This window comes from Amia ocellicauda, chromosome 7 (genome assembly GCF_036373705.1).
Source record: "Amia ocellicauda isolate fAmiCal2 chromosome 7, fAmiCal2.hap1, whole genome shotgun sequence".
Lineage (NCBI taxonomy): Eukaryota > Metazoa > Chordata > Actinopteri > Amiiformes > Amiidae > Amia > Amia ocellicauda.
In genome coordinates, this window is record NC_089856.1 from 30,452,753 (window position 1) to 30,478,411 (window position 25,659).

The window sequence follows — 25,659 nt, forward strand, 5'->3', positions numbered from 1 at the left end:
CTGCTGCAGGGCTACAGCTTAAACTATCAAACATGATACAAGAAAAATAAATAAATCTCAGGGTTTAAGGATTTAAAAAATGAAAAAAAAAAACCTTTATTTACATGTTAATACCAGCAGATGGCTGCAAGAAACTATTGTCCATTCCTCATAAGGTATCCAGTCTACCTGTACACACTGTTCCCCCCCCAGTGCTGACTGTCTGGTCTATGCTGTGTGTGTGCGTCTGGGTGGTAGGAGGCCAGATATACGAGGAAGAGCTGTGCGGCAACAAAGTGTAGACATTTAGAAAGCCAGTTTCTTCATGAGCAGGTACACCCGTGAGTCCACCTCGAACCCGTGCAGATTGTTGGCATCACCCTGAAGTCGCATCAACAGACCTCCATAGGACACATAAGCAGAGCTGGGAGGAGAGAGAGGACGTTGTGAGAAAGGGAAGGTGGTGTAACTCTCAGTGTGAGATTGAGTAGATTAAAAATAAATGGGGAGGAAATTTCAGGACAAAGGACAAGGCCATGGCTGTTGAGAGGAAGTGAGAGCAGAAGTGTGAGAGAGGTGAAGGGACACAGGGATACTCACAGGCGTGTGGCAGCCTCAGTGGATGTCTCATCTCCCTCTATCTTGTACACCTTCCCATACATCACATAGTCAAACTGGTCTGCCCTAGGAGGACACAGGTCATCAATGCCAACTCAGAGGAGTCACTAAACTGGGTTCAAAATACTACTCAGATGAGGAACTCTAATGAAGAATGGCAACGCAAAATATGCAGGGCAGGAAATTGTACCCACAATATTGGCTGCAATCTTCAAGTCTGGCCATTTCAACAATTCATGAACAAGTTCTTAGGCAGGATGAGTAACACAAATATAGATATTAATGTTTAATAAGAGAGGGGGTGTTCAGTAATACATACTAAATTATCACTGTGTAGGGCTTGCTACTCATCAAGTGCTAAGCTTCTTTTAAAACCAGCTACTTAATCCCCTGCAGGCTTCTATCCAGGTAATCCATCCTTCAGATGAGACTAAAACCGAGGTCCTGTGGTCAGTAAAAATCCCAGGGAATTTCTTGAAAAGAGTAGGGGTGATACCCTGATGTCCTTGCCAAATTTCCAACTATGGCTCTCATGTATTCCCCAGTATATTTGGCATTAATCTCTCTCTCTGCCCACCTCCCCACTGAGTAGCTGATGTGTGTACTGGCACAGTATGGCTGCCATCATGTCATCCAGGTGGCTACTATACATTGGTGGAGGTGGGACTCCATAACATGTAAAGCACTTATAGTGTCTCAGATAGAAAAGCGCTATATAAGTGTAAGAATTATTATTATTATTATTATTATTATTATTATTATTATTGGTAATGAATTGTAGAAGAGACATTAAATAAAGTGGAGTGAAAAAACTATCTTGGTACCTGGAGGGCCGGTCATCTGTGGGGTTATATTCCCCATCATCAGGAGTCCCATCCTCATAGAGAGTGCTGGCAATCACAAGCCTGAATTTATCACCTTGAGAGAGAAAGAGACACAACGTTAGTGTTAGTAAAGGGCCTCGCACAAAACAAGATAAAATGAATACATTTTTTTTTAAATCGCTTATGCAGCGAACTACATCTGTATACAGTCAGAGAGAGAGGGGGAATTAAATACTTCTAAGTCAGAATTGAATAAGTAGTTCTGATATATGACTTGCATACACATATATAGAGACATTAGCATCGCACTCCGTAAACCCCCAGCACACCACTTACCGAGGTCCACAGGGTAGATCTGGATGTTGACATCCAATATAAGGTCCATCTTGAAGGACTCACTCTCGCAGTGCAGACGAGACACTGAGAGCAAAAATAATAACATCACTGCTACAGTCTCTTCAGCCGTCTACATTTCTATTTGCATCATACATCATTAGTCATTCGGCTGACAACTCCGCCCAGCTGGCCCCTTGTCCCTCTCACCTCTGTCAAACTTCTTCCCATCTGGATCAATGTCCTTCACATCAAATATATCCTCAAACAAGATCCCGGCCATGTCCTCTCACCTGGAGGTACAAACAGATTAGGAATGTACAGCTGGAGATCATAGCAGCATAGCACTGAACCCATACAGCACAGCGACAGCAACACCATAAGCAATTTCTCCATAGGACATACAAGACATACCGAAGGAAACTAATACTTGAACTCAAATTTAATCTGACAAAAAGAAGTTAAAGAACTGTCACCGATATTTTTTCACAAACAAACGTCACAGTGACAGGGGAAAAGTAGCAGTTACATAATAAATGATCTGACCATATAATACCGAATATAATCACTTCCCGATGTATCATGTGATTAAGTAAATTATAAACTACACAGGAAAATGCACTGTCACACGCCAGCTAAAAACAACAGTTGATTACATTTTCCATGTTTTATTTTTATTTTATTAAGTTAAAACAGCATCCGACTTCACTTACTCTGTATTCTTTTTAAACTATGTGACGCGATGTCGCTGTTCGGATACTACAAAATGTATAGTAACAAAAACAACACGCAATTGTACTCCACTGTTCAATTCATCCGCACCGCACCGCAAACCCGCGCAGATCACCAACGTGCTCGACCTCTCAACTCTACACTCACTTTCTACTTCCGGGATCAAACGGAAGTTTCTATCTACCCTGTATCCATGGTGATCCACACTCTAGTATTAGTCTACATCTATGGTCGTTTTCTTAAACAGTAATCAACCAACTAATTCATGTTAAAAAATATGAAATTATTATTATTTTACATTATGAATGTATTAAAACAATTAATGTTAAAACTTCAGTCCTCTCTGTAATTCAGTTGTTTAAAAATTATTATTATTATTATTATTATTATTATTATTATTATTATTATTATTATTATTATTATTATCATTAGGGTAGTATTATTATTACTTTTTCAAAAACGCTTACATTGAAGCAGATTATTTTAACATCAAAATTGTCTGCCTGTAGCAGATAACCAGCCTGTGGTTCAGGCAGGAACTTGTTGGCAGATTTGCAGACAGAACAGAAAGCGCTGTCTGTCATTGTTCCCATTGAAAAGAAAAGCTTCTAGAAGTGACTACAGAAGTTTCTCACTGAGAGCATCGTTTTTGTTGGCCGATTGGGGACCATGTGAGGGAAATCAGGCAGTGGTACCACGGAGTCAGTTTCTAAGGCAACTGTGTCCGGTTGCCTTGGCAACAGTAACACTTGATGTCGAGGCGGTGACAGCTTTAGAACTGTCCGAATTCTGTGATGACGTCGATGTTAGGGGGTGACGCTGTGTGTAACACCGCGCTAAATGACTAATTCAATTGCGTTGTTCGACTTATTCAGCTTTGGATTGCAGTAGTGTATATCTATCAGGAAAGACGAGCCCTCTCACTTTCCATGACGGGGGAGACTTGTTGATCACACTGGATCGGGAATGGGGAAGCAGAAAGAGAAGCCTGCCTGTGTGTGAGTTTTATTACCATTGTTATTGTAATTATTATAAGTACTAGCAGTAGTATTACTCAGGTTGTGTCAGTAAATTCAAGGATAATCACTATCAGAGATTTAATAATTGCAATAGAGAATGGAGTGTTGTGTTTGATGATAGTGATTAACTAGTGTGTGTGGTTATATTTTACATGCAGAGCAGTTTTACCACCCAAAGTAAAACACTAATAATAACGTTAACCATATAAATAGTATAAATAACCTACATTTGTCTTTGAGGCAGTTTTCATGCTTAACAAAACTGAGATAATTCCTGGTTCTTCGATTAAGCTTGCTGTCAGCTAGATTTGGTTTTGTTTTAAGCAGGTGTTTTTTCAACAGTACCTGGTAAACCTGTTGGACTTCGAGGACCAGGTTTGCCCACTGCTGGTGTAGTCAGTGTTATCTGTATGGATTGCATGTCTCAAGAGATCATGTGCAGTAGCACCTAACAATGGAGATGTCAGTGTCACTCTGACTAGGCGACAAGGCAACAGTTATGATGTTTAGTGTCATCTGAAATTCAGGGTACAGCAGGATAGTATGTATTTCAGTGCATTAATGATCAAATAAAAATTACTACAATGGAATACAATTTGCACTAAGGATAAGAGCACAGAAGGGCTTTATTAAATGATTGTCACAAATAGTTGTGTGTGTATATATATATATATATATATATATATATATATATATATATATATACAAATTGGGGGGGAAGAAACATTTGAGAGAAACTGTCACCCTGAACCAAAGTAAGATACCAGCCCTGGCAGAGGCATGTTCTGTGTGTTTCTCCATTCTCTTGGTGCTATTGTGTCTTTCTGTGGTACATAGGCTAGTGTATATTGTTCTCTACAGTCTGTATTGTACCTGCATGCCTATATTGTCCAGTCCTGGAGTGTTCTGCAGGGCCTCACATGTAGACAGAAAAAGCAGCCATTGTGTCACTTCTCTCCAGCATTCTCTGGCACTGTGGTATGTCCCTCAGGACAGCAGCTCAGAAAACAGCTCACTTTCCACTGCCTTCACACCACGAAAGATCAAATCGTACATTTTCTCCTCTTAGTCAGTTTTCTGTGCCCTCTGAGAAACACATGCAGTCGAATAGAGGAATACTTAAGCAAAGACAAGGAACTAGAGATACGGGCACAAAGGCTATTAACTCCATGTCATACTCCTGTCCAAGTTGCAGGGTTGATGCTGAGTTGCAAAGTGAGGTGTTGGTCCGACGGAGACGGATGTATGAATCTGAGTGGGGAGACAAACAGACGGTGAGACGGAGAGTTCATCACGGTGAGTCACAGCAGAGTCACTTAATACTGTCCCATACGCCTGGGAACTGCAGTGGACACGCTAATATTGTCCCATTTCTGTATGTGCAGTAGGGTACATGCTAAATACTACTGTCCTACTGTGTGCAATCTTGTGCTGTGGGCTGGGCCTCCTGGCCCTTTAAACCCTGGGCAGAGTGTGAAGAATGTAGTGCTAGTGGAGGGTTATATTTATCTGGGGCAGCGGAGAGAGCTGAGAAACAAATGGAAGAAGGCCTAAGCCTCAGGGCAGTGTGGACATTGCTCACTTGACAGGAAAACCTAGCAATATGGTCAGCCCATTAACATGCCTTTGATTTTTTTTAACTTTATAATACTTTTTGAGGTGTTTTCTGTTCCTTTCAGTTGGTGTGTGTGTGTGTGTGTGTCAGGCACCAGTCTTCTTGTGGGCACAGCCAGCCAGTATGATAGTTTTTTGGACTCTCCTCCTTCTCAGAGGAAGACAAAGGAAGTCCTGGAGCTGGGAGACAGGGTGGTGCCTGGAGCCAAGACTCATGTAGGAATAGAAATAAGGCAACATAATCTGCAGTCAATTTAAATAGCCGTGAACGTAATCGCCAACTTGAAAACCACAACAACACAGTTGCCCAATGTTAGAATTTGGAGGGGAAAGGATTAAACATATTATAATTAAACTAGAAGCCCCAATGCTACATCCTGCATCCGTGTGACATCTATACTCTCTCCCCAGATGGCCTCTAACGAGTATGCCTCAGCAGAGACTCCTGGGAGCCCACAGCCTGGAGACCTCATCGAGATTTTCCGTCCAGCCTATCAGCATTGGGCACTGTACCTGGGCGATGGCTATATCATCAATCTAACACCTATAGGCAAGTATTACGCTGTATCCAGGTCTGCATTTCTAGCATTAAGTGCCACTGTTAAAAGTTAGGAAGATATAATGCTATATTCAGGCACCCTACTATTTGAGAACATAAAAAGGTAATGAGGCATGGAAAGGCAATTTAACTCAATTGCTCATAATTCTGGTGACACAAATCATAAATGTTTTGGTACAGAAATGCATTCTATACCGGTGAAGGTCTTCAGAGGCAAAAAGCCTGTTTTGATAATATCAGTCTCACCTACAGTGAAGCAGTGTAGAGTGATGTGCTGACTACACTCCCTGTGCTGATAGACGAGGGCCAGGCCGCAGCGCTCTCCAGTGCAAAGTCGGTGTTCAGCAGGAAGGCAGTGGTGCGCATGCAGCTCCTGAAGGAGGTCGTAGGCGACGACTCCTACTGCGTCAACAACAAATACGACGACAAGTACACACCCCTGCCTGTCTGTGACATCATCAACCGCGCACAGTTCCTCATTGGGCAGGAGGTGTCATATGACCTGCTGGGCAACAACTGCGAACACTTCGTCACGCTGCTGCGTTACGGAGAGGGCGTGTCTGACCAGGTGAGCCCCACACCTTATACACACCTCGGTAATCAGACCTCTCTCTCTTCCTTCTTAGCTGTGCCTCTTTCCCGCTCATCTTCTCTCTTTTCCCAACACTATCTATCTCCCTCCCACACCTTCTCGCTAACCCCCTTTCCTTCTCCTAGGCATCCCGTGCAATTGGTGCTATTAGTTTTGTGACGGCTGCGGCAAGTGCTTTCTCCGTGCTAGGAATGATCCAAGCTCGCTCCCGCCAAAGGCCTTTCTGACCCTCCTCCACACATCCCTGCCTCCCCTTGTGCAGAGCATGAGTTACACTCAGTGTTACTGAACCTTGGAAGAATATGATAGGCATCATTATGAAGAGTCCCTATTGACGTGATTTGAAGTGAACACTGAACCTGCACAATCTTCAGGATTTTGTGCTCCAAAAGCTGGGCTGCTGGCAGTGGTTTCTCTACTGAACACACTTATTACTGCTTTAAAACTGGGCTGTAAATAGAATTGCTTGGATGTGTTTTGTTTTGTTGCTAATAAAAATATACACTAAAAATTCTCCCATTTCCCTGCTTACAATTATTGTATGTATCTTTAGCTCTGAATTCTTCTTTTACAGTAAGGAAACTTGATGATGGAAAAGTGAAATGTTGGGGTGGCCAGGCATTATAATTAACCAATAAAACCAACATAAGTGCACACAGTGACTATAAATTAGAAAACAAAATTACACTTTCAAAACATTTAATAACTGTACAATATTCAGCAACAAATAAAGTTACTCAAATAAACTGCTAATTTGTGCTCATTGTTTAGAGAATGAAAAGATGCATCATCTCACAGTCCAGCAGAGTTCATGTTATTGTTAGAGTTCAAAGATTGTGTGTAGAGTGAGAGGTCAGTACTCAGATGTCGATATAGGTCCGCAGGTTCCGTTCCCAAGCCCGGTCTCTCTCCTCCTTCCTCCTCTCCTGCCTGCGATTCATAGTGGTTACTCTCTCAGTGCGGGCGCTGGGGACCCTTTGCACTGCCTCGGGATCCCGGGGCCTGAAGTGTGTGACTCTGGGCTGACAGGCAGGCCCATACCCCAGCCCTTTCTGGTCCCTCTTTAGTACTGTGCGGACAGGCTGTTTGCAGCCCACGCCCTGTGGCCCCAGCCCCGTCCCAGGGTCCCAGCCCTCACGTACCATCAGCCGGAACCCCACATTGCTAGGGGGCAGGCAGTAGTGGGGTGTGGGGGGTGGACGGCGAAGGCTGAATTGGTGCAGGGTGGAGCTGCAGTGCCTCTCTTCTTCATCATTGTACTCCGCTTGGCATACATCGCACCAGCGCGACTCTGGATTTGACACACTGCAGGGAAATTAAGAGCACAGGAATTATATATCTCCTTAAGTACTTCAGAATTACTATTACAATCTCATTAATACAATAACTTGCACACTGCACACACACACACATACATTTCCAAAATGATGTATCTACATGTGCATCAGTATGCCTAGATGAAAATCACTATCTTGGTGTGTATCAATCTGTATTACTGATTCAGTGCACAGGTGTGGCAGTGTATGTTAGGCCCAAAGTGTGTCTCAGTGTATCACTGTAGTACCTTTCTGTTTGTGCAGAAGGCTCTGGCTGTCCCTGGTAGTCCTCCAGCTCTCTCACCACCTCACTGTGCCCTGCCTCCTCAGCCAGGTCCCTCGCATCACGGCCCTGAGTATCCACCACACCCACCCAGGCCGCCCCCTGCTGGAGCAGGTACCGTACTGCGCCCCTCTGCCCAGCATAGGCAGCACACATCACGGCTGTCCAGAAATAGCCATCCTGATAGTTAACATCACAGCCGCGCTTCTGCAGCAGCTCGCGAAGACCACGCAAGTCCCCCTCCTGGGCGCACTTCAGCAGCCTGTTCCCATCCCGCCCCTGCGCTGCTGGGACCGGTGGTGGTGGTGGTGCACTTGGCCGCTGGGGGGGTCTCACTCGCTCTTTTCTCTTCCCCTTCTCTACACGCCCTCTTTTGTCTGGTCGTCTCCCTCCTTCTTCACTCTGCAAAAGACTCTCGTAGAAGAGTTTGGCTTCCTCTCCGCTCAGCCCATCTCCCTGCTTCCTCACAGCCTTCCTAACAGCCCCTCCGGTTACCAGCCTGCCTCCCTCCTCCTGAGCTGGAGTGAAGGCGATCAGACCCTTCAAAGCCATCTACAATATGCCCAACAGCACTTGGGAGTCAGGGCTCATACCAACTCTATAGCAGGCACCAACTCCGCGTCAGAGAACTGGAAAAAAAATAACCAAGAGAAAAGGTAAATATAAAAACAATAAATCAACAATGTCGTCTCATTTGTAGAGAGTGAGCACAATCATGATATGATATAGTTTGTCCGCCATGTCCAGTGTTGAAATCAGTCATTTTGGTACACCATGATTATGCAAACCCCACCAGTAAACTATTCCAAAGTCGAACCACTGCTTTGGTAAAATAATAATACCACAATGCATGCTGATATGATATGGTACAATATTTAGTCGGCACTTTATCGAGTATATAGCATTTTGTCTATGCGGACTTATTGATGACACGATATTGTACCTCGTAACATTTCATTTCATGAAATTGTCATTTAGGACGTACTAAGACACGCCATGATCCTAATGTTTACAAGGACCGGCAATGAGCAGTGTTTACCTGAAAGTAAAACTCGGGACCGAAATCACTACTGGAATACTACAGTCAATATACATACGTCAGGTAACCTCTGATCAAGAACTAACATTAAGTATATTCGCAAAATCTAACAAAACAGAAGTGGGTAACTTTGTTTTACCTTCCTCTCATCACACAGCGGCCATCTTGGAAGTGCTCGCTAAAAAGCGCGCTCCCGGGAGGTCAACAGTGCTCGCGACCGCGCAATGTGATGTCGGGGCCGCGCTCTACTGATTGCGGGTGCACGTGTCCTGCACATTAAAACAGAAAGCATATAGAGGCGTTTCTTTAATACGTTAAACCACAGTCACGATGTACTGTTCAGATGACAAAGTTATGATTTCATTTATACAAATATATATAGGGAATTTCCAAAGTGCTTCAGACAACGTGAGATTGAATAATCTTTCTGAACCAAGCACCGTCAGGGATCCCTCTGTTCTAAGCAGCTCAAGAGAAGAGAAGAGAACCACTTCAGGAGAATAACCGGATGTCTAGTTAGTTATATCTATTCTTCCAGCTTTTTCCCCTGGTACTTCATAACTATTTTAAAAAAGAACCTCCAGACACACAAACACACCACTCCCAACACAGACAAAAATAAGTACTGAAAGACTTTTATTATGTAAATTCACTATTTACACAATGCATCAACAAAGGCAAGCGGGCAGGTATAGTGCATCAACACAGAGCAGGGAGGTGCCCCGGCTTTTAATTGATACTCCAGGTGCACTGCCCTGTATTCCCCAGCAGAGGAAGAGAGAGCACAAATCCATCTCTGCAACTGAGAGGAAACAGACTCGACACATACAGCTTGTTCTCAATTCCTCCATCAGATATTCTGCATGTACAAGTGAAGTTCACTACAGGAGCGGCATACTCTCCCTCTCTGGTTGACCTCTACCGAAATATCAGGAAGGGTGTTTAAGTGTCGGTTTATTCCACATTCATTTCACTTTAGTCTATCAGTAAAATGAAACCTGACTTAAACTAGACTTAACAGGCATTGACTTAAATAACATAATTGGACTGAATCTTTCAATCATGGTGGTGGACTGGAGGATAAGCGAGATGTAAACAGAACCCCCAGAACTACATTTTCGTCTCTGCAAATGATGACTGATGATACCAAATTAAACGCAGCCTACAGTGACACTGCTTGGATTTCACAGTTATTTTCATTGTATTTTGCAGCTGCTCAGTTCATGGTCCCATCCCTCAGAGACAGCCTGACAGGAAACAGCTGGGTGCCAGAGGATTTATTTCTTGTGCTGCCGGGGACCACCCCCTTGGCGTCCACCAGCTTTGCGCCCACCCCCTTGACGTCCACCAGCTTTGCGCCCACCCCCTTTGCGCCCACCCCCTTGGCGCTGTTCCTTCCTCTTCATTGCCCTCAGGTCCTTCTTCATACGGCCATCCACCACCTTGAACACGCCCTTCACGCCTGCTGGCCGGGGCACCTTCCTACCCCCGCCTCGCTTCGACACCACGTAGGTCACCTCCCTCTTCTCCCTGCCCAGACCTGCCTTCTTATAGATGCTGAGGGAGAAAAAGAAGAAGAGGTTAAACCCACAAAATGGCAGTATATAGTGTAGTGTGCTCACAGACTAGAAGAACAGTGAAGTGTGTGTGGAGATTGAGTTACCCCTTGAGCTGGGCCATTTTCTCTCTCTCAGAGATGTCCACAGTGTTCACAACCGCCTCTGCTTTCTTCTTGGCCTGCTCCATTTTCTTCAACATCTAACAGACAGACAGAAAGAAAGAGCGGTCAGGGACATATGGACAGAAAAGGCAGGCTCGCCACAGGATGGACCTGAAATCGATGCAATCCCCCCAGCTTCTCTCCCACCAGAAGTCTCCCTCTTCCCCATCTCTCACCCTCCTCTTCTTCCTGGCCTTGGCCTCTGCCACTCTCTTGATGGGCCGGGCGTTGATCTCCCTCCAGCGCTGCTTGTACTCCTCCACCATCTCCCGCGTCACCGGGACCCCCTGCCTCCGGTGCTTCCGCTCATCTGCCTCGAACCAATCGGGCACCTCGGTCACATCCTCCGAGAACGTATACCTGGGGCGGGGGAAACGCAAACACACCGTTAACGCTAACGAGCTTATTCTATGGAAAGATTAAGTTCATACGGAACTAAATAAAAGCAATCAATGCATAAATAAAACAACTTGTGGAATGAATATCACTTGGGTCGACTGTGGTTCTAGTCAGTGTGGCTCAAGTCTAAGTGTGTGAGGGTGTCAGCGTGCAGTGTCTTGCCTGCCGAAGGAGTTGTCCACCAGGTCCCTGCGTCTCTTCTTGGACGTGGCAATGACTGTGCCCAGGGCCAGGCCTTCAGGGTCCAGGATACGAGCCCGCTTACCTGCAAACGGAGAGACAGACAGCGCTATGGTCAGGACAGGGGTGGGTGGTTCAATCTAACCTCTTAATTTCAGCCTTCGTCCTCTCTCTCATTTCTCATCCTCACTCTGTGTACACTTGCACACAGCCAGTCACACACACACATACACAAACTCCCCAAGACACACCTGATGATAAACTCCTGCCCCTTGCAACCCAAAAGCCCTGCAGTATCACTCACTTGTGCTCTCCACTGGCACGACCTCAAAGTCCTCGCCTTCGTCCTCAGCACCCCACCGGCCAGGCTGCCCCTTCTTTCCAGCTTTTCGCTTCATCTGGGTGATTTGCCTGTGGAGAAACAGACAAGATTAAAGTAACAGACATTCTCACAAGAACTAGCAGTGTCCTTATCAGGCAGATCCACACTTGGACGAGGCTCCACAACAAAATCAGGAATACTAACTTCTCATCATCAGTGCTGCTGGTATCGTCATCGGAGTCACTGTCGCTCTCACTTTCGCACTCTTCTGGTTCCCCTTTGACCTCTTCTGGGGTTTCCTCTGCAGGTTCCTCCTCTTCCGGTTCTGTAGGTGGGGCTTTTCCTTTGCCCTTTTTCTTTCCCCCCTTATCTGAAATGCCAATCAGAATCAAGAATCAATCAGCTTTCTCCATTTGAGAGTGCTATTGTGAGCAGCCTTGATAGAGATAATGCAGTTACAATAAAGCAAGCAAAAACACCTGGAACTAAGTTTATATAGTGGAGTCTCTCCTAATCACCCCTGCCTATTGCCAAAAACTGCACACACGTATGTGCTGCTTCCCAATCCCCACACTCACCTCCAAGCTTCTGGCTGTGCAGTCTCTCTGTCTGTCTGATCTCTGTCTCAGCATCAGCTTCTAGGTCCAGCTCAGAGAAAATGTCCTGCGGGATAGTGACCAGCAAGGGGAAGAGACAAAGGGAGGAGATCATGATGGAAACAGGGAAAAATAGACAGGGGAGGGTCCAGAAAATGGAGGATGGAGAGAAGAGATTTATATAATTTAGATACCATTTAAACCTCATAAAACAGGACAAAAAATTGGATTACATGAACTATAAACAACAAATAAGTTTTCACGTTTGCCAAAATAGGGCATTGTGCCATGGCTGATACTATGTTTCGTTAGACTCTGAACAGAACTAAAGTGTGTGTGATTGAATCTGAGGCTGGCTGACCTTGCTGAACCACATGATGGTCTCACGGTCTTTCTTCTCCTTCTCTCCCTCCAGCTCCACCAGCAGTTCATTCCTTGGACCTTTCTTTGCCTCCTCCTCCTCCTCGTCATCTTTGAATGACACCCTGTAACACAGAGAGAGAGATTTAATGTGGAAAGCCTAAAATAAATTTGCTCTTTATTGAGGCACAATTTAACAGCAACTGGGGATGTCTCTGGGAAGCATATGGGGAGGGGGAAAGAGAGGTGGGGAGGTAGGGAGTGTGGTGGAAGAAAGATTTGGAGTTGGGAGTTCTAGTCAGAATTTATTACGTGCACGGGAGGAACAGCGCAACAAAGAACTCAAAGGATTTTAGGGTTGCATGACACTGTTCCCCAAAAGTTTTGAGACAGATCAAAGCTTTTATACCCCCTCTGGGACATGTGAGCTGCTGATAACCAAGTGAGGAGTAACAGCACACCAAGGACAAAGGCAGAATATTTCTATATTTTTCCCCCACAGGAGGGAGACTGGAATACAAAGAGACTGCTAGGAGACGGACAGAGATCGGGCAAAGGAAGGAGTAGATAAGCCGTTACTTTTTCGGAGGAGCTTTCTTTTGCTCCATCTGTTTCTGTCTCTCCTCCACCTCCTCCATGTCATCTGAGTCGAGGTCGGAGGCCAGCGAGATGGCGTCGCTGTCGGCGTCGGAGAAATAAAGGTCCCCATCCCCATCCCCCTCCTCCAGCACAGAGTCCGCAACACGCATGTCCCCTCGCGAGAGCTCACTGAGAGCCTGAGAGAGGGGCAGGGAGAGAGAGTCACACATGCAAGCACATATGCTCGGCTTCTCTGTATCTGTAAACGTGTGTGCCTGTGTGTGTGTGTGTTAGTGCGTCAAAGCAGTACCTTGCTCTTACTGATGCTGGCCAGTGAGAAGAGGGTGCAATCGTTGCTGTCGGCGATGGAGACCCCTGGCAGGTCCATCTTCAGCTCCACCCTCTCACGTTGACGCCGGCGCTCCCGCAACAGCTTTTTCTTCTTCCTGGGCCAGCAATACACATATAGTGAGGACCCACACAGCTAACAGCTCTGCACAGCACCTTTCATACAGACAATATTCCACTGGCTGCTGCCTTACAGACTCACCCTTCATACTTGAGATCTATGCAGATTTGCTGTACAAAGAACATGCCCAACTAAGTGGACAGAAAGACTGACTGACTGACTGACAGATAGATAGACGTGGAGACCAGCACAGTGACCAGGACAAGTGGCTCATACCGTCGCAACTCCGCCACTTCCTCTGCCTTGAGCTCTGCCAGCTTCTTTTCCATCTCTTCCTCATCCTCCTCGTCCTCCCCCTTCTCCGTCACCGTCTCCTTTTTCTTGCTCACCTTGTCCTCTGTGTCGCTCTCCCCTTCACTGGAGCTCAATCTGACAAAACGGGACAGAACATGTCAAAGAGCGAGAAGATACTGAAAAGCTCCAGTATATTCCCGGAACAAATGAAAAAATAAGTTCTGTTCTGTTAAAGACAGATACCTAATGTCGTTGTCCAATTCTTTGGCCTGCTCCTTCAGTTTTCGGGCTAAGAACCGCCTCAACTTCCCTCTCCAGGCCAGCAGAGATCTGAGGAAACAGCATACAGAGTCACAGCACTACAACTATAACACTATGGAGAGAGAAAGAGTTCATTGGGGGGCACATAAAGATTGAAGTTTAGACCGACTACAGGGTCTGTATAGTGTGTAAATGCGATAAAATATATATATATATACAGTACTATGCAAAAGTTTTAGGTAGGAATGCTTTACAAAATAGACATGTTAATAGATTATATTTATCAATTAACTAAATGCAAAGTGAGTGAACAGAAGAAAAATCTACATCAAATCAATATTTGGTGTGACCACCCTTTGCCTTCAAAACAGCATCAATTCTTCTAGGTGCACTTGCACACAGTTTTTGAAGGAACTCGGCGGGTAGGTTGGCTCAAACATCTTGGAGAACTAACCACAGCTCTTCTGTTGATTTAGGCAGCCTCAGTTGCTTCTCTCTCTTCGTGTAATCCCAGACAGACTCGATGATGTTGAGATCAGGGCTCTGTGGGGGCCATACCATCACTTCCAGGACTCCTTGTTCTTCTTTACGCTGAAGATAGTTCTTAATGACTTCTGCTGTATGTTTGGGGTCGTTGTCATGCTGCAGAATAAATTTGGGGCCAATCAGATGCTTCCCTGATGGTATTGCATGTACTTCTCAGCATTGAGGAGACCATTTGCAGAAATACAGCCCCAAACTTGCAAGGAACCTCCACCATGCTTCACTGTTGCCTGCAGACACTCATTCGTGTACCGCTCTCCAGCCCTTCAGCAAACAAACTGCCTTCTGCTACAGCCAAATATTTCACATTTTGACTCATCAGTCCAGAGCACCTGCTGCCATTTTTCTGCACCCCAGTTCCTGTGTTTTCGTGCATAGATGAGTCACTTGGCCTTGTTACCACGTCGGAGGTATGGCTTTTTGGCCATCTGGAAACCCCTGTCTGCCTTGAAATTTCTGCCAGGGAGAGACCTTGCTGATGCAGTATAACTACCCTGTGTCTTGTTGCTGTGCTCAGTCTTGCCATGGTGTATGACTTTTGACAGTAAACTGTCCACCTCACCATGTTAGCTGAGTTTGGCTGTTCCTCACCCAGTTTTATTCCTCCTACACAGCTGTTTCTGTTAAAGATTGTGTTTCAACGTACATATTGAATTGATGATCATTAGAACCTGTTTGGTATAATTGTTTAATTATACACCTGACTATATGCCTACAAAATCCCTGACTTTGTGCAATTGTACCTAGAAGACTTGATGCTGTTTTGAAGGCAAAGGGTGGTCACACCATATATGGATTTGATTTAGATTTTTCTTCTGTTCACTCACTTTGCATTTTGATATTTGATAAATATAATCTATTAACATGTCTATTTTTGAAAGCATTCTTACTTTACAGCATTTTTTCACACCTGCCTAAAATTTTTGCACAGTACTGTATATTTTAAATATATATATATTATAGGAATGCATCTTGTGTGTTGTGTCAGGGTGGTGTGTTTACATAGCAGAGAATCAGGGGGTATACACATTTCTATAGGTCCCATGTGCCAAGTTCTCACCGGAGGTCTTTTCGGCCCAGGACCTTGACATCCTCACAGCACTGCCTGATCTCTGGGGTGGTGGCAGGGTGAAACTCCAGCTCGGGATTGTCAAAAGTTATCTGAGAGAAGGGAGAGACAGGAAGGAGTGAGCAGGTGGCAGTAAACAGGAGGATATGGTTGTTATGTTCCCAGATTTCACTCCTTCCCAAAATCCACCCTACTCCCTGCCCTCACCTCGTTGGCCTTGTTCAGGAAATCCACAGGGTTCTCGGCTCGGACATACTCGCTCACAGTGAAGCGGTGGTACAGCGTCACGTCTCCGTCGGCATATCCCTCCGCCTGTAAAACACCTCGGTCAGAAATAGTCCAGACTCCTTCACATAGCAACACATACATTGAGGGAAAAAAGTATTTGATCCCCTGCTGATTTTGTACGTTTGCCCACTGACAAAGAAATGATCAGTCTATAATTTTAATGGTAGGTGTATTTTAACAGTGAGAGACAGAACAACAACAAAGAAATCCAGAAAAACGCATTTCAAAAAAGTTATAAATTGATTTGCATGTTAATGAGGGAAATAAGTATTTGATCCCCTATCAATCAGCAAGATTTCTGGCTCCCAGGTGTCTTTTATACAGGTAACGAGCTGAGATTAGGAGCACTCTCTTAAAGGGATTGCTCCTAATCTCAGCTCGTTACCTGTATAAAAGACACCTGTCCACAGAAGCAATCAATCAGATTCCAAACTCTCCACCATGGCCAAGACCAAAGAGCTGTCCAAGGATGTCAGGGACAAGATTGTAGACCTACACAAGGCTGGAATGGGCTACAAGACCATCGCCAAGAAGCTTAGTGAGAAGGTGACAACAGTTGGTGCGATTATTCGCAAATGGAAGAAACACAAAATAACTGTCAGTCTCCCTCGGTCTGGGGCTCCATGCAAGATCTCACCTCGTGGAGTTTCAATGATCATGAGAACGGTGAGGAATCAGCCCAGAACTACACAGGAGGATATTGTTAATGATCTCAAGGCAGCTGGGACCATAGTCACCAAGAAAACGATTGGTAACACACTACGCCGTGAAGGACTGAAATCCTGCAGCGCCCGCAAGGCCCCACTGCTCAAGAAAGCACATGTACAGGCCCATCTGAAGTTTGCCAACATCTGAATGATTCAGAGGAGAACTGGGTGAAAGTGATGTGGTCAGATGAGACCAAAATCGAGCTCTTTGGCATCAACTCAACTCGCCATGTTTGGAGGAGGAGGCATGACCGCAATAACACCATACCCACTGTCAAACATGGAGGTGGAAACATTATGTTTTGGGGGTGTTTTTCTGCTAAGGGGACAGGACAACTGCACCGCATCAAAGGGACGATGGACGGGGCCATGTACCGTCAAATCTTGGGTGAGAACCTCCTTCCCTCAGCCAGGGTATTGAAAATGGGTCGTGGATGGTATTCCAGCATGACAATGACCCAAAACACACAGCCAAGGCAACAAAGGAGTGGCTCAAGAAGAAGCACATTAAGGTCCTGGAGTGGCCTAGCCTGTCTCCAGACCTTAATCCCATAGAAAATCTGTGGAGGAAGCTGAAGGTTCGAGTTGCCAAACGTCAGCCTCGAAACCTTAATGACTTGGAGAGGATCTGCAAAGAGGAGTGGGACAAAATCCCTCCTGAGATGTGTGCAAACCTGGTGGCCAACTACAAGAAACGTCTGACCTCTGTGATTGCCAACAAGGGTTTTGCCACCAAGTACTAAGTCAAAGGGGTCAAATACTTATTTCCCTCATTAACATGCAAATCAATGTATAACTTTTTTGAAATGCGTTTTTCTGGATTTTTTTGTTGTTATTCTGTCTCTCACTGTTAAAATACACCTACCATTAAAATTATAGACTGATCATTTCTTTGTCAGTGGGCAAACGTACAAAATCAGCAGGGGATCAAATACTTTTTTCCCTCACTGTACATGTAAAGATGCTCACATACAGACACACACATTTACACACGCACACCCCCTCAGATGAAGCAACCCACCTTGGGCTTCTTGATTGGCACCAGATCCCTGACTGTCTTGGCTTGAATCTCCACCTCCTTGAAGGCATGCTTGGGATCGAAGAATTTATTGTCAATTTTATCAGGTGCCTGGTAGCCTGGGGAGAAGAATCACAGCACAGTGAGGACTCAGCCTTGTGGAACAACAGGCTCAAGTGGCAGAACTGTAACTACCAAGGGCCATACCCTGACAGACGACAAAGATCTCAGCAGACTCGTTACGGGAGGCCTGTGGTTTGGTGGCCTGCACACGGCGGAAGAACTGTTTGAAGATCCAGAGCAGCGGCTGGTAATCCCGAGAGCGGAACACCTTGGTGATGAAACAGCCGCCCTTCGTCAGGAACTCACACGCCAGCTTCAGAGCCATGAGGGTGAGGTGAGCTGGTGGAGAGAGGAAAATTTGAGAAAATAAAAAAGGAAAAATGGCTTGAGAGAGAGGAAGTTAGTGAAATGGGCAGAGAACGTATGAGAGAGACTGAAGTAGAGTGAGGAAGCAAGTGTCTGTATAGTTGTTGGTGCTGTTGCAGTACAGTCTGAGTGTGTGATCGGCATTTTTTCTGTGCTGCTGTAAAATTGGGGTGAGGGTATAGTGTGGGTGTGTGTGTGTATTAGTCAGCAATGCCAGTCCACACACCCTGTGAGAAGGCATCGTGTTGCCAGTTGGCTCCCACATTGGGCGCTCCATCATTCAGAACTACATCCACCTTCCAGGTCTGCAGCTCCTTCCTGAGAGCCTGAGAGAGAAAGATATACCTGTGAGGAACAGGAAACCATGGACTCGGGTATGGCACTCAAGGGAAACTGAAACGGAGACCCCACCAGAACATTCTGCTTATTTTTTCCTTTTTTATGGTGTTGCACAAAACCAGAGACCTGTCAGAACAGGTATCATTCTTCTCTGCAGAGTAAGTCATAATTTTCAAGTCTCTCTTCAGAGCATATTACCTGTCTGCATTTCTCAGTGGTGATATCCTCCTGTATAGTGACCACACTGGGGATGGGCCTAATAGGGACCAAATCCACTCCTGGTGAAAGAGAGAGCAAAAGACAAACATAAACCACAGAGCAAACCTAAATGTGTCAGACAAAGACATCTAGACATCCTACAGAGACGTAAAAATGATAAGACACTCACCAATGATGAGGCTAGACACTGGCATGAACTTGGAGGCCACCTGCAGCCTGCAGGGAGAGAGAGAGGGTAAGAATGGCAACAGCACACTGAGACTGCCAAACACACACACACTTAGTGAAACATGCAGACATTAAATACAAAAACACAAAGCGATGTACAAAAGCAATCTGAGTGTTCCGTCTTGTTCTGTTCATTTATGCTTGGTGGCTGTGTCTGGATATTTAAATCTGAATCATACACTTTGCAAGGTACTGCTTAGAATCTGTAAAGTGGCTTTTGACTATTTCCACTGTAAATGTCACCTCGATCATAGTGGGTAAATCACCTGCTCAAAAGCTATCGAGTAAGCCTATCGATAGGCTTTACTATTGAGCCCATCAATCGTTGTGTGAAGAGCGGGTGATACAACTGTACTCACCAGCCTCCAGGCGCAGCGCACAGGTCCACCAGGGCTCGTGCTTTCTGTAGGAACTGGAACTTGCGGTTCAACTGGATGAGCTTAAAGGAGGAGCGAGAGCGGTAACCTGGGAGAGACAGCAGCAAATGTGTGTGTGAGTAAAGCCAGACAGACACAGACACACTACCAACAACAGCAGCATCAACTCACACCTTAACTTTGCATCTCAACTGAACTGTCTCAAATGAGAGGAGAACAACAGGCACAACCACAAAATCCCACAAGCAGTTCTTCATTCACTAAACACTTCACTAATTCCACTGGGGGTAGTAAACTGCCTCTGGCTTACACAGTCTCATGATATTTCTATCTAGGTCTCAGTATTTGTTTTGAATCTATTGCACCTCTTACGTCACAGACTATGTAATACCTACAGGATAAGGAAACACTGGATGCATTAAAATAAAAGGAAACGTTACACTGACAGACAAGCTTGAGTTATGGGCTACTTTATATTGAATCACTCTGCAACTTGCAAACATGTTTATTAAATGTAAATTAAATGTCATTTTGTACTAGAGACCACAATATTATAAACTGTTTCCTTGATCCCTGTCGATAGCTCTTAAACATGTCATGCAAAACCTGGTTGAACTTTATTGAAATGCTTAGCACTGTATACTCAATACTGAGTATATATAATTATGTACAGACAAATAAATAATTATAATGAACATGCATCGTGAAGAGCTATACACCTCATAAACTAAAGGGTGCAATGCTGACAGTGAGCCAACCGTGTTCCTTCGGCCTGTCCTATATAGAAAGCCGGGTCATCAATACACACGTTCACACCGACTTACCAGTCTCCTTTGCCAGGTGGTAGAATTTATCCTTCCTGGTCTTTCCGACTTTTAGTTTCTTGCCCATTGTTCCCGCAGCTGTGGGACGTGACAACGACGAAAAAGAAGCCTATTGCGTTCAGAAGTATTCTATCAACTACCAACTCTCAGCTCGACAATCACCCGTAAACCCCACCAGCGCAGCGAGGAAAACAACACGTGTGCCACAGTCGCCTGTAAACGACGTCACTGCTCTGCGACGTCATCAACACGCTTCCAGTAAAACTTTATTGACACCAAACTTTCAGAAACGTTAGAAAGTTATACTACAGGATAAGTACTAGTCCTGTAACAGCTACACAGGGAGACACCAATAGACTCTCATTACATATAGACATAAATATGTTTGAATAGAGTTAACCTTATATCTGAAGTTAGCTTGACGACTCATAAAACATCTGTTTCTTTGACTGGACTGTGATCACATTTGGAATGATATAACTTGGGTTTTCTCTGTATGATTGATACCCAAATCTAGTCATTTATTTACATACATTTATTTACAGTTTCCTTCATTTGGGGCAATTAACAGGGCAACCATTTTTTTAAATTGAATATACTTGTGAAACGTTTTTATAGACCAACAGACTTCATAATAAATATAACAATTTGTTTATGGTTGTGGTGAGGTTCATTCTAAATGATGTCATAATTTTTGAAATCTTAATTTAATATTCATATACTCTAGTTCCGTATTCAGATGTCCCAATATTTGTTTTCAAAGAATCTGCCCAACTTTAACATACTACTATCATGTATTAAATACAACAATAGGATGGTACAGGACATATATTTTGACAAGATCAAATGGTTTGTATTCTATTTCTAGTGAAAAGTCCATATAAGAGATTCCCAGGAAGAGGGATATTTAAACTGTGACTGTGATGGAGCCCAGTATGATGACACCATGATTATTAGAGTCGGGGGACCCTGTGGGTTTAATAGCTATGCTGTGGTGTATTTGTTGATGTACCACTCTGGGGTTGTGTCCCTTCAGGACAAAAGAGCCAGTCCCATGATGCTGAGAGGTGCCAGGACTGATCAGCGACTTTCTCTCACAGAAGGAACATGAGAGAGAGGGGGAGAGAGAAAAAAAGAGAAAATGGGGGTAAACTGAAATAAGGAGATATGAAGAGCTAGAATATAAGTGAGAAGTTAGACTGAGAGAAAGAAACTGAAGGAGAGATGGGCTGAAGTTAGTTTTCTGAGGTGGTGGGATGTGGTGTACACAGGAAAGGGATAAGAGAAAGGGGTATAACCGTGGTGTGGTAGAGAGAGAGAGATAGAGGGGTAGAGGGACAGAGAGAGAGGGATTATCATTTCTCACATGCTGCACTCGATCATTCCCTCTATTGTAAGAAGAACAATGGAGGCACTTGATAAAGGGCTTAAAAGGGATAGACAGCGTGTGGCAGGCAGGCTGTGAACGACTGCAGAGCAGGAACGCAAAACAGGAAGAAAAAGAGGTACCTGTGAAACACCCTGCGTTTCTGTCTGTCTATCTGTGCAAAAGTCAAATGCATTGGTAGCTCTTGGAAGATACTCAAGAAAGTGTTTTTGATCTGATCACCTGAGGTTTAAAGTTTAAAGTTACAAAAGAATAAGAAAAACACTGGATATAATGGTGCTTTCAAGCTTAAACATTGACAGAAACATTCTGTCAGTATCAGGCTTTGGTGTCTTTCTGTGAATATCTGTCTAATCTCTGTTCCATTATACCATTTGTTGTTGTTGTTGTTGTTGTTGTTGTTGATGATGATGATGTTTAAACAGTTTAACCTGGAGGATCAGTGGATTTCTTAACAGTAATCAATCTATGGAGACAATTGTGTTAAATATTTCCTTATCATCTGACCTCAAACCTCATATGCATCATCATTACGAATCTGAACGAAACCAGAATTGAACACTTATTTCCTGTTCTAAAATGAGAACGGAGGAGTGGTAAATGAAGTGGTGAAGTCAGGATGAAGAGTTTGTGGTGGTCAGACTGGAGGAGTCGCTGCTCCAGAGAGGGAGAGGGTGGGTCTGTCCCTCTGTGTCCATCTGTCCAGCTCATTAAATCTCCTGAACTCATGTGCTTTTTTTTCTTTTTCCCATGGGCTGGAAATGTATTGCAATGATGTTATCAGAAAATGCAAAGCACCTTGTACAGAGAGGAAAATCAAGAAAGAAAACTATGATGACTCTTTCAGTTATTTTCTTTTGTCGCTGAGTAGCTCATGTATTTGAATGCATGTACAGCTCCTGCTCCCTCCCCTCTCTCACTCTTTCTCTCGTTTTCGGCGTCAGAGTGAGTACAGGAGGACTGTGCTATCCCACACCGATCCTTGATGCTGTACACTCTGGCTGGCGGGGGCACGCTCTGCGGTGTGGCTGCCCTGGTGCTGCTCATCGTCTCCACGTCAACGGATTTCTGGATGCAGTACCGGTACTCTGGCAGTGCGGCCAGTCAGGGGCTATGGAGGTATTGCATCAACCAGAAGTGCCACTCCCACACCATCACAGTTGGTGAGTCAGGACAGAGAGCTGTGTGTCTGTCTGCCTGTGAGTCCCTAGTCTAATAAGAACTAATAAAATCCAATGGATCAATCAACAATAAATTAGACCAAAGCTGAAAGCAAGTCTTAAGAAATGTCCACTTACACTGAGACTCACAGCCCTGTGAAGTGCTCAATTGATGATGATGATGATGATGATGATGATGATGATGATGATGATGATGATGTAATGGGTGTGCCTGTCTTCCTGTACAGCCTTCTGGGATGCGACTCGGGCATTCATGCTGCTGGCTGTGCTGAGCTGCTTCGCTGGTGTGGTGCTGGGGCTCAGTGCATTCACCAACGGGGCCAAAAGCCGCAGAGTCCGAACAGGCGGCATCGCACTGCTGCTGTCAGGTGACGAGGGAGAGAGACAGAGGGAGGGAGGGAGGAAGGAGGATAAACTGAAATTGAAAAAGCAGGGCCACTATGCCTTGTCACTAGTCTAACTCCAGACCCCTGTGACACATCTCATCTCCATTTGCTCTATCACTCTCCTGTGGTGTCCTTGCTCTTCTGCATCATGTTCCTCTCCTCCTTCTGTTCTTCTTTATACTTTGCTCTCTCCCCTCCTTCTCTGTCTCTTTCTCATTTAATTCACCACCACCACCACCACTCTTATTCCTTTCCTCCTTCTCTCTCCCTCCTCCTCTCCTTCTCTCTCCACTGCTCCCCCTCTCTCTGCAGGGTTCCTGGCTCTGCTGGCTCTATCCATCTACACTGGGGTCACAGTCCATTTCTTCGGGAAGCGGTTCCTGGATTGGCGCTTTTCCTGGTCCTACATCCTGGGCTGGGTAGCAATTATTCTGGCTTTCGCTGCCGGTACACCATCCCTGTGTTACTGTCTGTTCCTCTCCATGCCCCAGTCTGTCTCTGCCCGCCTGTACAAGTACCCTGTCATAGCCCTACCTATCTTCCTGGCTAGCTGCTTTAGACATGCATATCCCAGTGTCTGTCTATTGTACTGTACACCTCTCTCCCTGATCTTCTCACATTGTGTTTCATCTGTTCCCAGTCTGTATCACCTCTCTCAAATCTGTTAATAATTTCCTTTATTTTTGTCTCTAGGTGTCTTTCAACTCTGCGCCTATCAGAAGAACAATGTTGAGTCCAGCCCCCCCAATATTAGCGACAGCTAGCCCCCTCCTTATGTCATACCTATATGCCACTGTTGTAAAAAAGGAGATGGGATTAAAAAAATTGGAAAAAATAATATTTACTATTAATATATACCTTGAATAATGTTGTAGCTTTCTGGAGATGTAAGAAAAGAGCTTGAAACCCTGCTTAATTTTTCTTAGCTTTTAAAGCACTTCCTGGTATTTAGATTAGAGAACATGATCCTGTCCAGCGCTACTATATACATTAGAAAAATATGCGGTGAATTCCAAATAGACTTTATTCATACCTATCCCCCTCATATAAGTAAAGGATCAAATGAATTATTTAAAAACGCAATGGCATATATAAGAGGTAAGAGGTAGCAGTGCTGTAGTTTCAAGACCCCTAGACAGATTTGATCAGAATGTCCTGTGTCGTTGTGCAATAAATAGACAGGTACGGCTTACATACTGAAGGAGTTATGCATAGCCAAGTACTGAATCAAATACATATTCAACCAAAGACCCCCCAAACAAAACTTGTGGAAAAGGCAGTTTCCAGAACATAATAAAAGGAAATATTTGCATATACAATTAAAGTCTTAGTATAAGAAATATGTATCCATAGAAAGATTACCAAAAAGGTTACAAACCAGCGTCCTATTATAGCCTTCAGCTTAAGAAAGGGGAAGGTGTTTTTAGTACCTTAAAAATGCTGGTAATATCACATCAACATTCGTTCATTCATTACAGGAATGCAGACTTGGGCAACTTTTGAATCCTTGGCAGCAAACAAAGTTACAAAAAGTATTTGACTGGTGTAAGTTAAGGAGATGCAAAAATTAAACCCACAAGGGAGCTGAGAGTCAACTTTTACACAGTGAAGGGAGAAGGCTCTTTAAAGGCCCTCCCAAAGCTTTTATTCATTAAAGGATTCACTTTTTGGCAGCAGTGATGAAAATATTTTTGTTTAGTTTCGAAACAGATCAGTTGCCACAGTGAAGAGGGGGGAAATGATTTTTCCAAAACATTTTCCTCCAAAAGAGAACATTACCCTAATCTTTACAATAAAAATAAAAATAAAAATGCCTTTTACCTTTCGTTGTTGCCTTTTCATTATTTATTTATTTCTCATAAACATACGTTATTTAAATACTCATAATATATACCCTATTATATAATATATACCCTATTTTCTTATCATACAACAATGACAGGAAAATAAAAACAGAAACAAATTAACAAACCCAATGATAGCAGGATAATAATGTGGGTGCAGGTTGTGCATCTCCCCTGAGGTCAGTTAAGACCAAACACCACAGTCAAAACCACTTTTTTCCCCATTTACTCATATCACAATGAAACTTTACAGGTTGAAAGTTTTCATAAATACACTACATTTTAAATGAAAATAATACATTAAACATGTGCTGATTTGCATATCACAAAAATACATTTTCCAACACATTGATCAGAGTCAGATTGATTCTTTTTTGTTTAATTGTGATAGCATCTCTGTAAATGTCTGGCTAAAAGACCTAATTAGAGGAAAATTACTTAGTGCAGGGAAACATGTCATTTTGAGAAAATGGCCCTAAACGCAATTACAAGATGTTTTCACTTGTTCAGATGTTCAGCATCTTTTCCCAGGGCACGCCACCTTATTTCATCCTCCATTCTTGTATGGGGTCTTCCTTTAGGGGCCCTCCTAGAATCAGTAACGTGTCATAATTTGCATATATGTCCCAGACTGCACCACTGTCAACACTTTCGAAGTTATTCTGAACAACTACATATCGTAAAATATAAGCTTCATGACAGTGCAGTCCATTAATAAACACCCTAATGGTGTGTATTAAACAGCGGCACGACATCAACACATGCCCCTTACTCTGAAAGTCAAACCATGAG

At 44.2% G+C, this 25,659-nt stretch overlaps 5 protein-coding genes across 5 annotated transcripts; 2 read left to right on the plus strand and 3 right to left on the minus strand.

Annotated features, from left to right (window-relative positions):
• Window positions 1-63: 63 nt before the first annotated feature.
• Window positions 64-2,630, minus strand: polr2h (RNA polymerase II, I and III subunit H). The gene is made up of 6 exons (XM_066709100.1): window positions 2,468-2,630; window positions 1,965-2,047; window positions 1,758-1,841; window positions 1,422-1,515; window positions 580-663; window positions 64-403 (listed from the first exon to the last, which is right to left on the minus strand). The coding sequence occupies exons 2-6, from the start codon at window positions 2,035-2,037 to the stop codon at window positions 286-288; spliced, it is 453 nt and encodes a 150-aa protein (XP_066565197.1). The 5' UTR covers window positions 2,038-2,047; window positions 2,468-2,630; the 3' UTR covers window positions 64-285.
• Window positions 2,631-5,038: 2,408 nt separating this feature from the next.
• plaat1 (phospholipase A and acyltransferase 1) lies at window positions 5,039-6,784 on the plus strand. Its single transcript, XM_066709104.1, has 4 exons — window positions 5,039-5,111; window positions 5,531-5,669; window positions 5,978-6,246; window positions 6,396-6,784. Exons 1-4 carry the CDS (start codon window positions 5,109-5,111, stop codon window positions 6,495-6,497), a joined length of 513 nt encoding a protein of 170 aa, XP_066565201.1. The 5' UTR covers window positions 5,039-5,108; the 3' UTR covers window positions 6,498-6,784.
• Window positions 6,785-6,952: 168 nt separating this feature from the next.
• Window positions 6,953-9,175, minus strand: gpank1 (G patch domain and ankyrin repeats 1). Its single transcript, XM_066709103.1, has 3 exons — window positions 9,048-9,175; window positions 7,835-8,498; window positions 6,953-7,575 (listed from the first exon to the last, which is right to left on the minus strand). The coding sequence occupies exons 2-3, from the start codon at window positions 8,419-8,421 to the stop codon at window positions 7,131-7,133; spliced, it is 1,032 nt and encodes a 343-aa protein (XP_066565200.1). The 5' UTR covers window positions 8,422-8,498; window positions 9,048-9,175; the 3' UTR covers window positions 6,953-7,130.
• A 373-nt stretch (window positions 9,176-9,548) lies between these two features.
• ftsj3 (FtsJ RNA 2'-O-methyltransferase 3) lies at window positions 9,549-20,286 on the minus strand. Its single transcript, XM_066709102.1, has 21 exons — window positions 20,070-20,286; window positions 19,228-19,333; window positions 18,810-18,856; window positions 18,620-18,699; window positions 18,309-18,408; window positions 17,861-18,055; window positions 17,657-17,772; window positions 15,848-15,952; window positions 15,632-15,732; window positions 14,011-14,097; window positions 13,750-13,902; window positions 13,375-13,510; window positions 13,065-13,261; window positions 12,487-12,610; window positions 12,108-12,192; window positions 11,734-11,899; window positions 11,512-11,618; window positions 11,190-11,292; window positions 10,805-10,988; window positions 10,572-10,666; window positions 9,549-10,465 (listed from the first exon to the last, which is right to left on the minus strand). The coding sequence occupies exons 1-21, from the start codon at window positions 20,134-20,136 to the stop codon at window positions 10,186-10,188; spliced, it is 2,634 nt and encodes an 877-aa protein (XP_066565199.1). The 5' UTR covers window positions 20,137-20,286; the 3' UTR covers window positions 9,549-10,185.
• Window positions 20,287-22,406: 2,120 nt separating this feature from the next.
• lim2.2 (lens intrinsic membrane protein 2.2) lies at window positions 22,407-24,798 on the plus strand. Its single transcript, XM_066710417.1, has 4 exons — window positions 22,407-22,619; window positions 22,865-23,005; window positions 23,336-23,470; window positions 23,717-24,798. Exons 1-4 carry the CDS (start codon window positions 22,442-22,444, stop codon window positions 23,785-23,787), a joined length of 525 nt encoding a protein of 174 aa, XP_066566514.1. The 5' UTR covers window positions 22,407-22,441; the 3' UTR covers window positions 23,788-24,798.
• The last annotated feature ends 861 nt before the right edge of the window (window positions 24,799-25,659 follow it).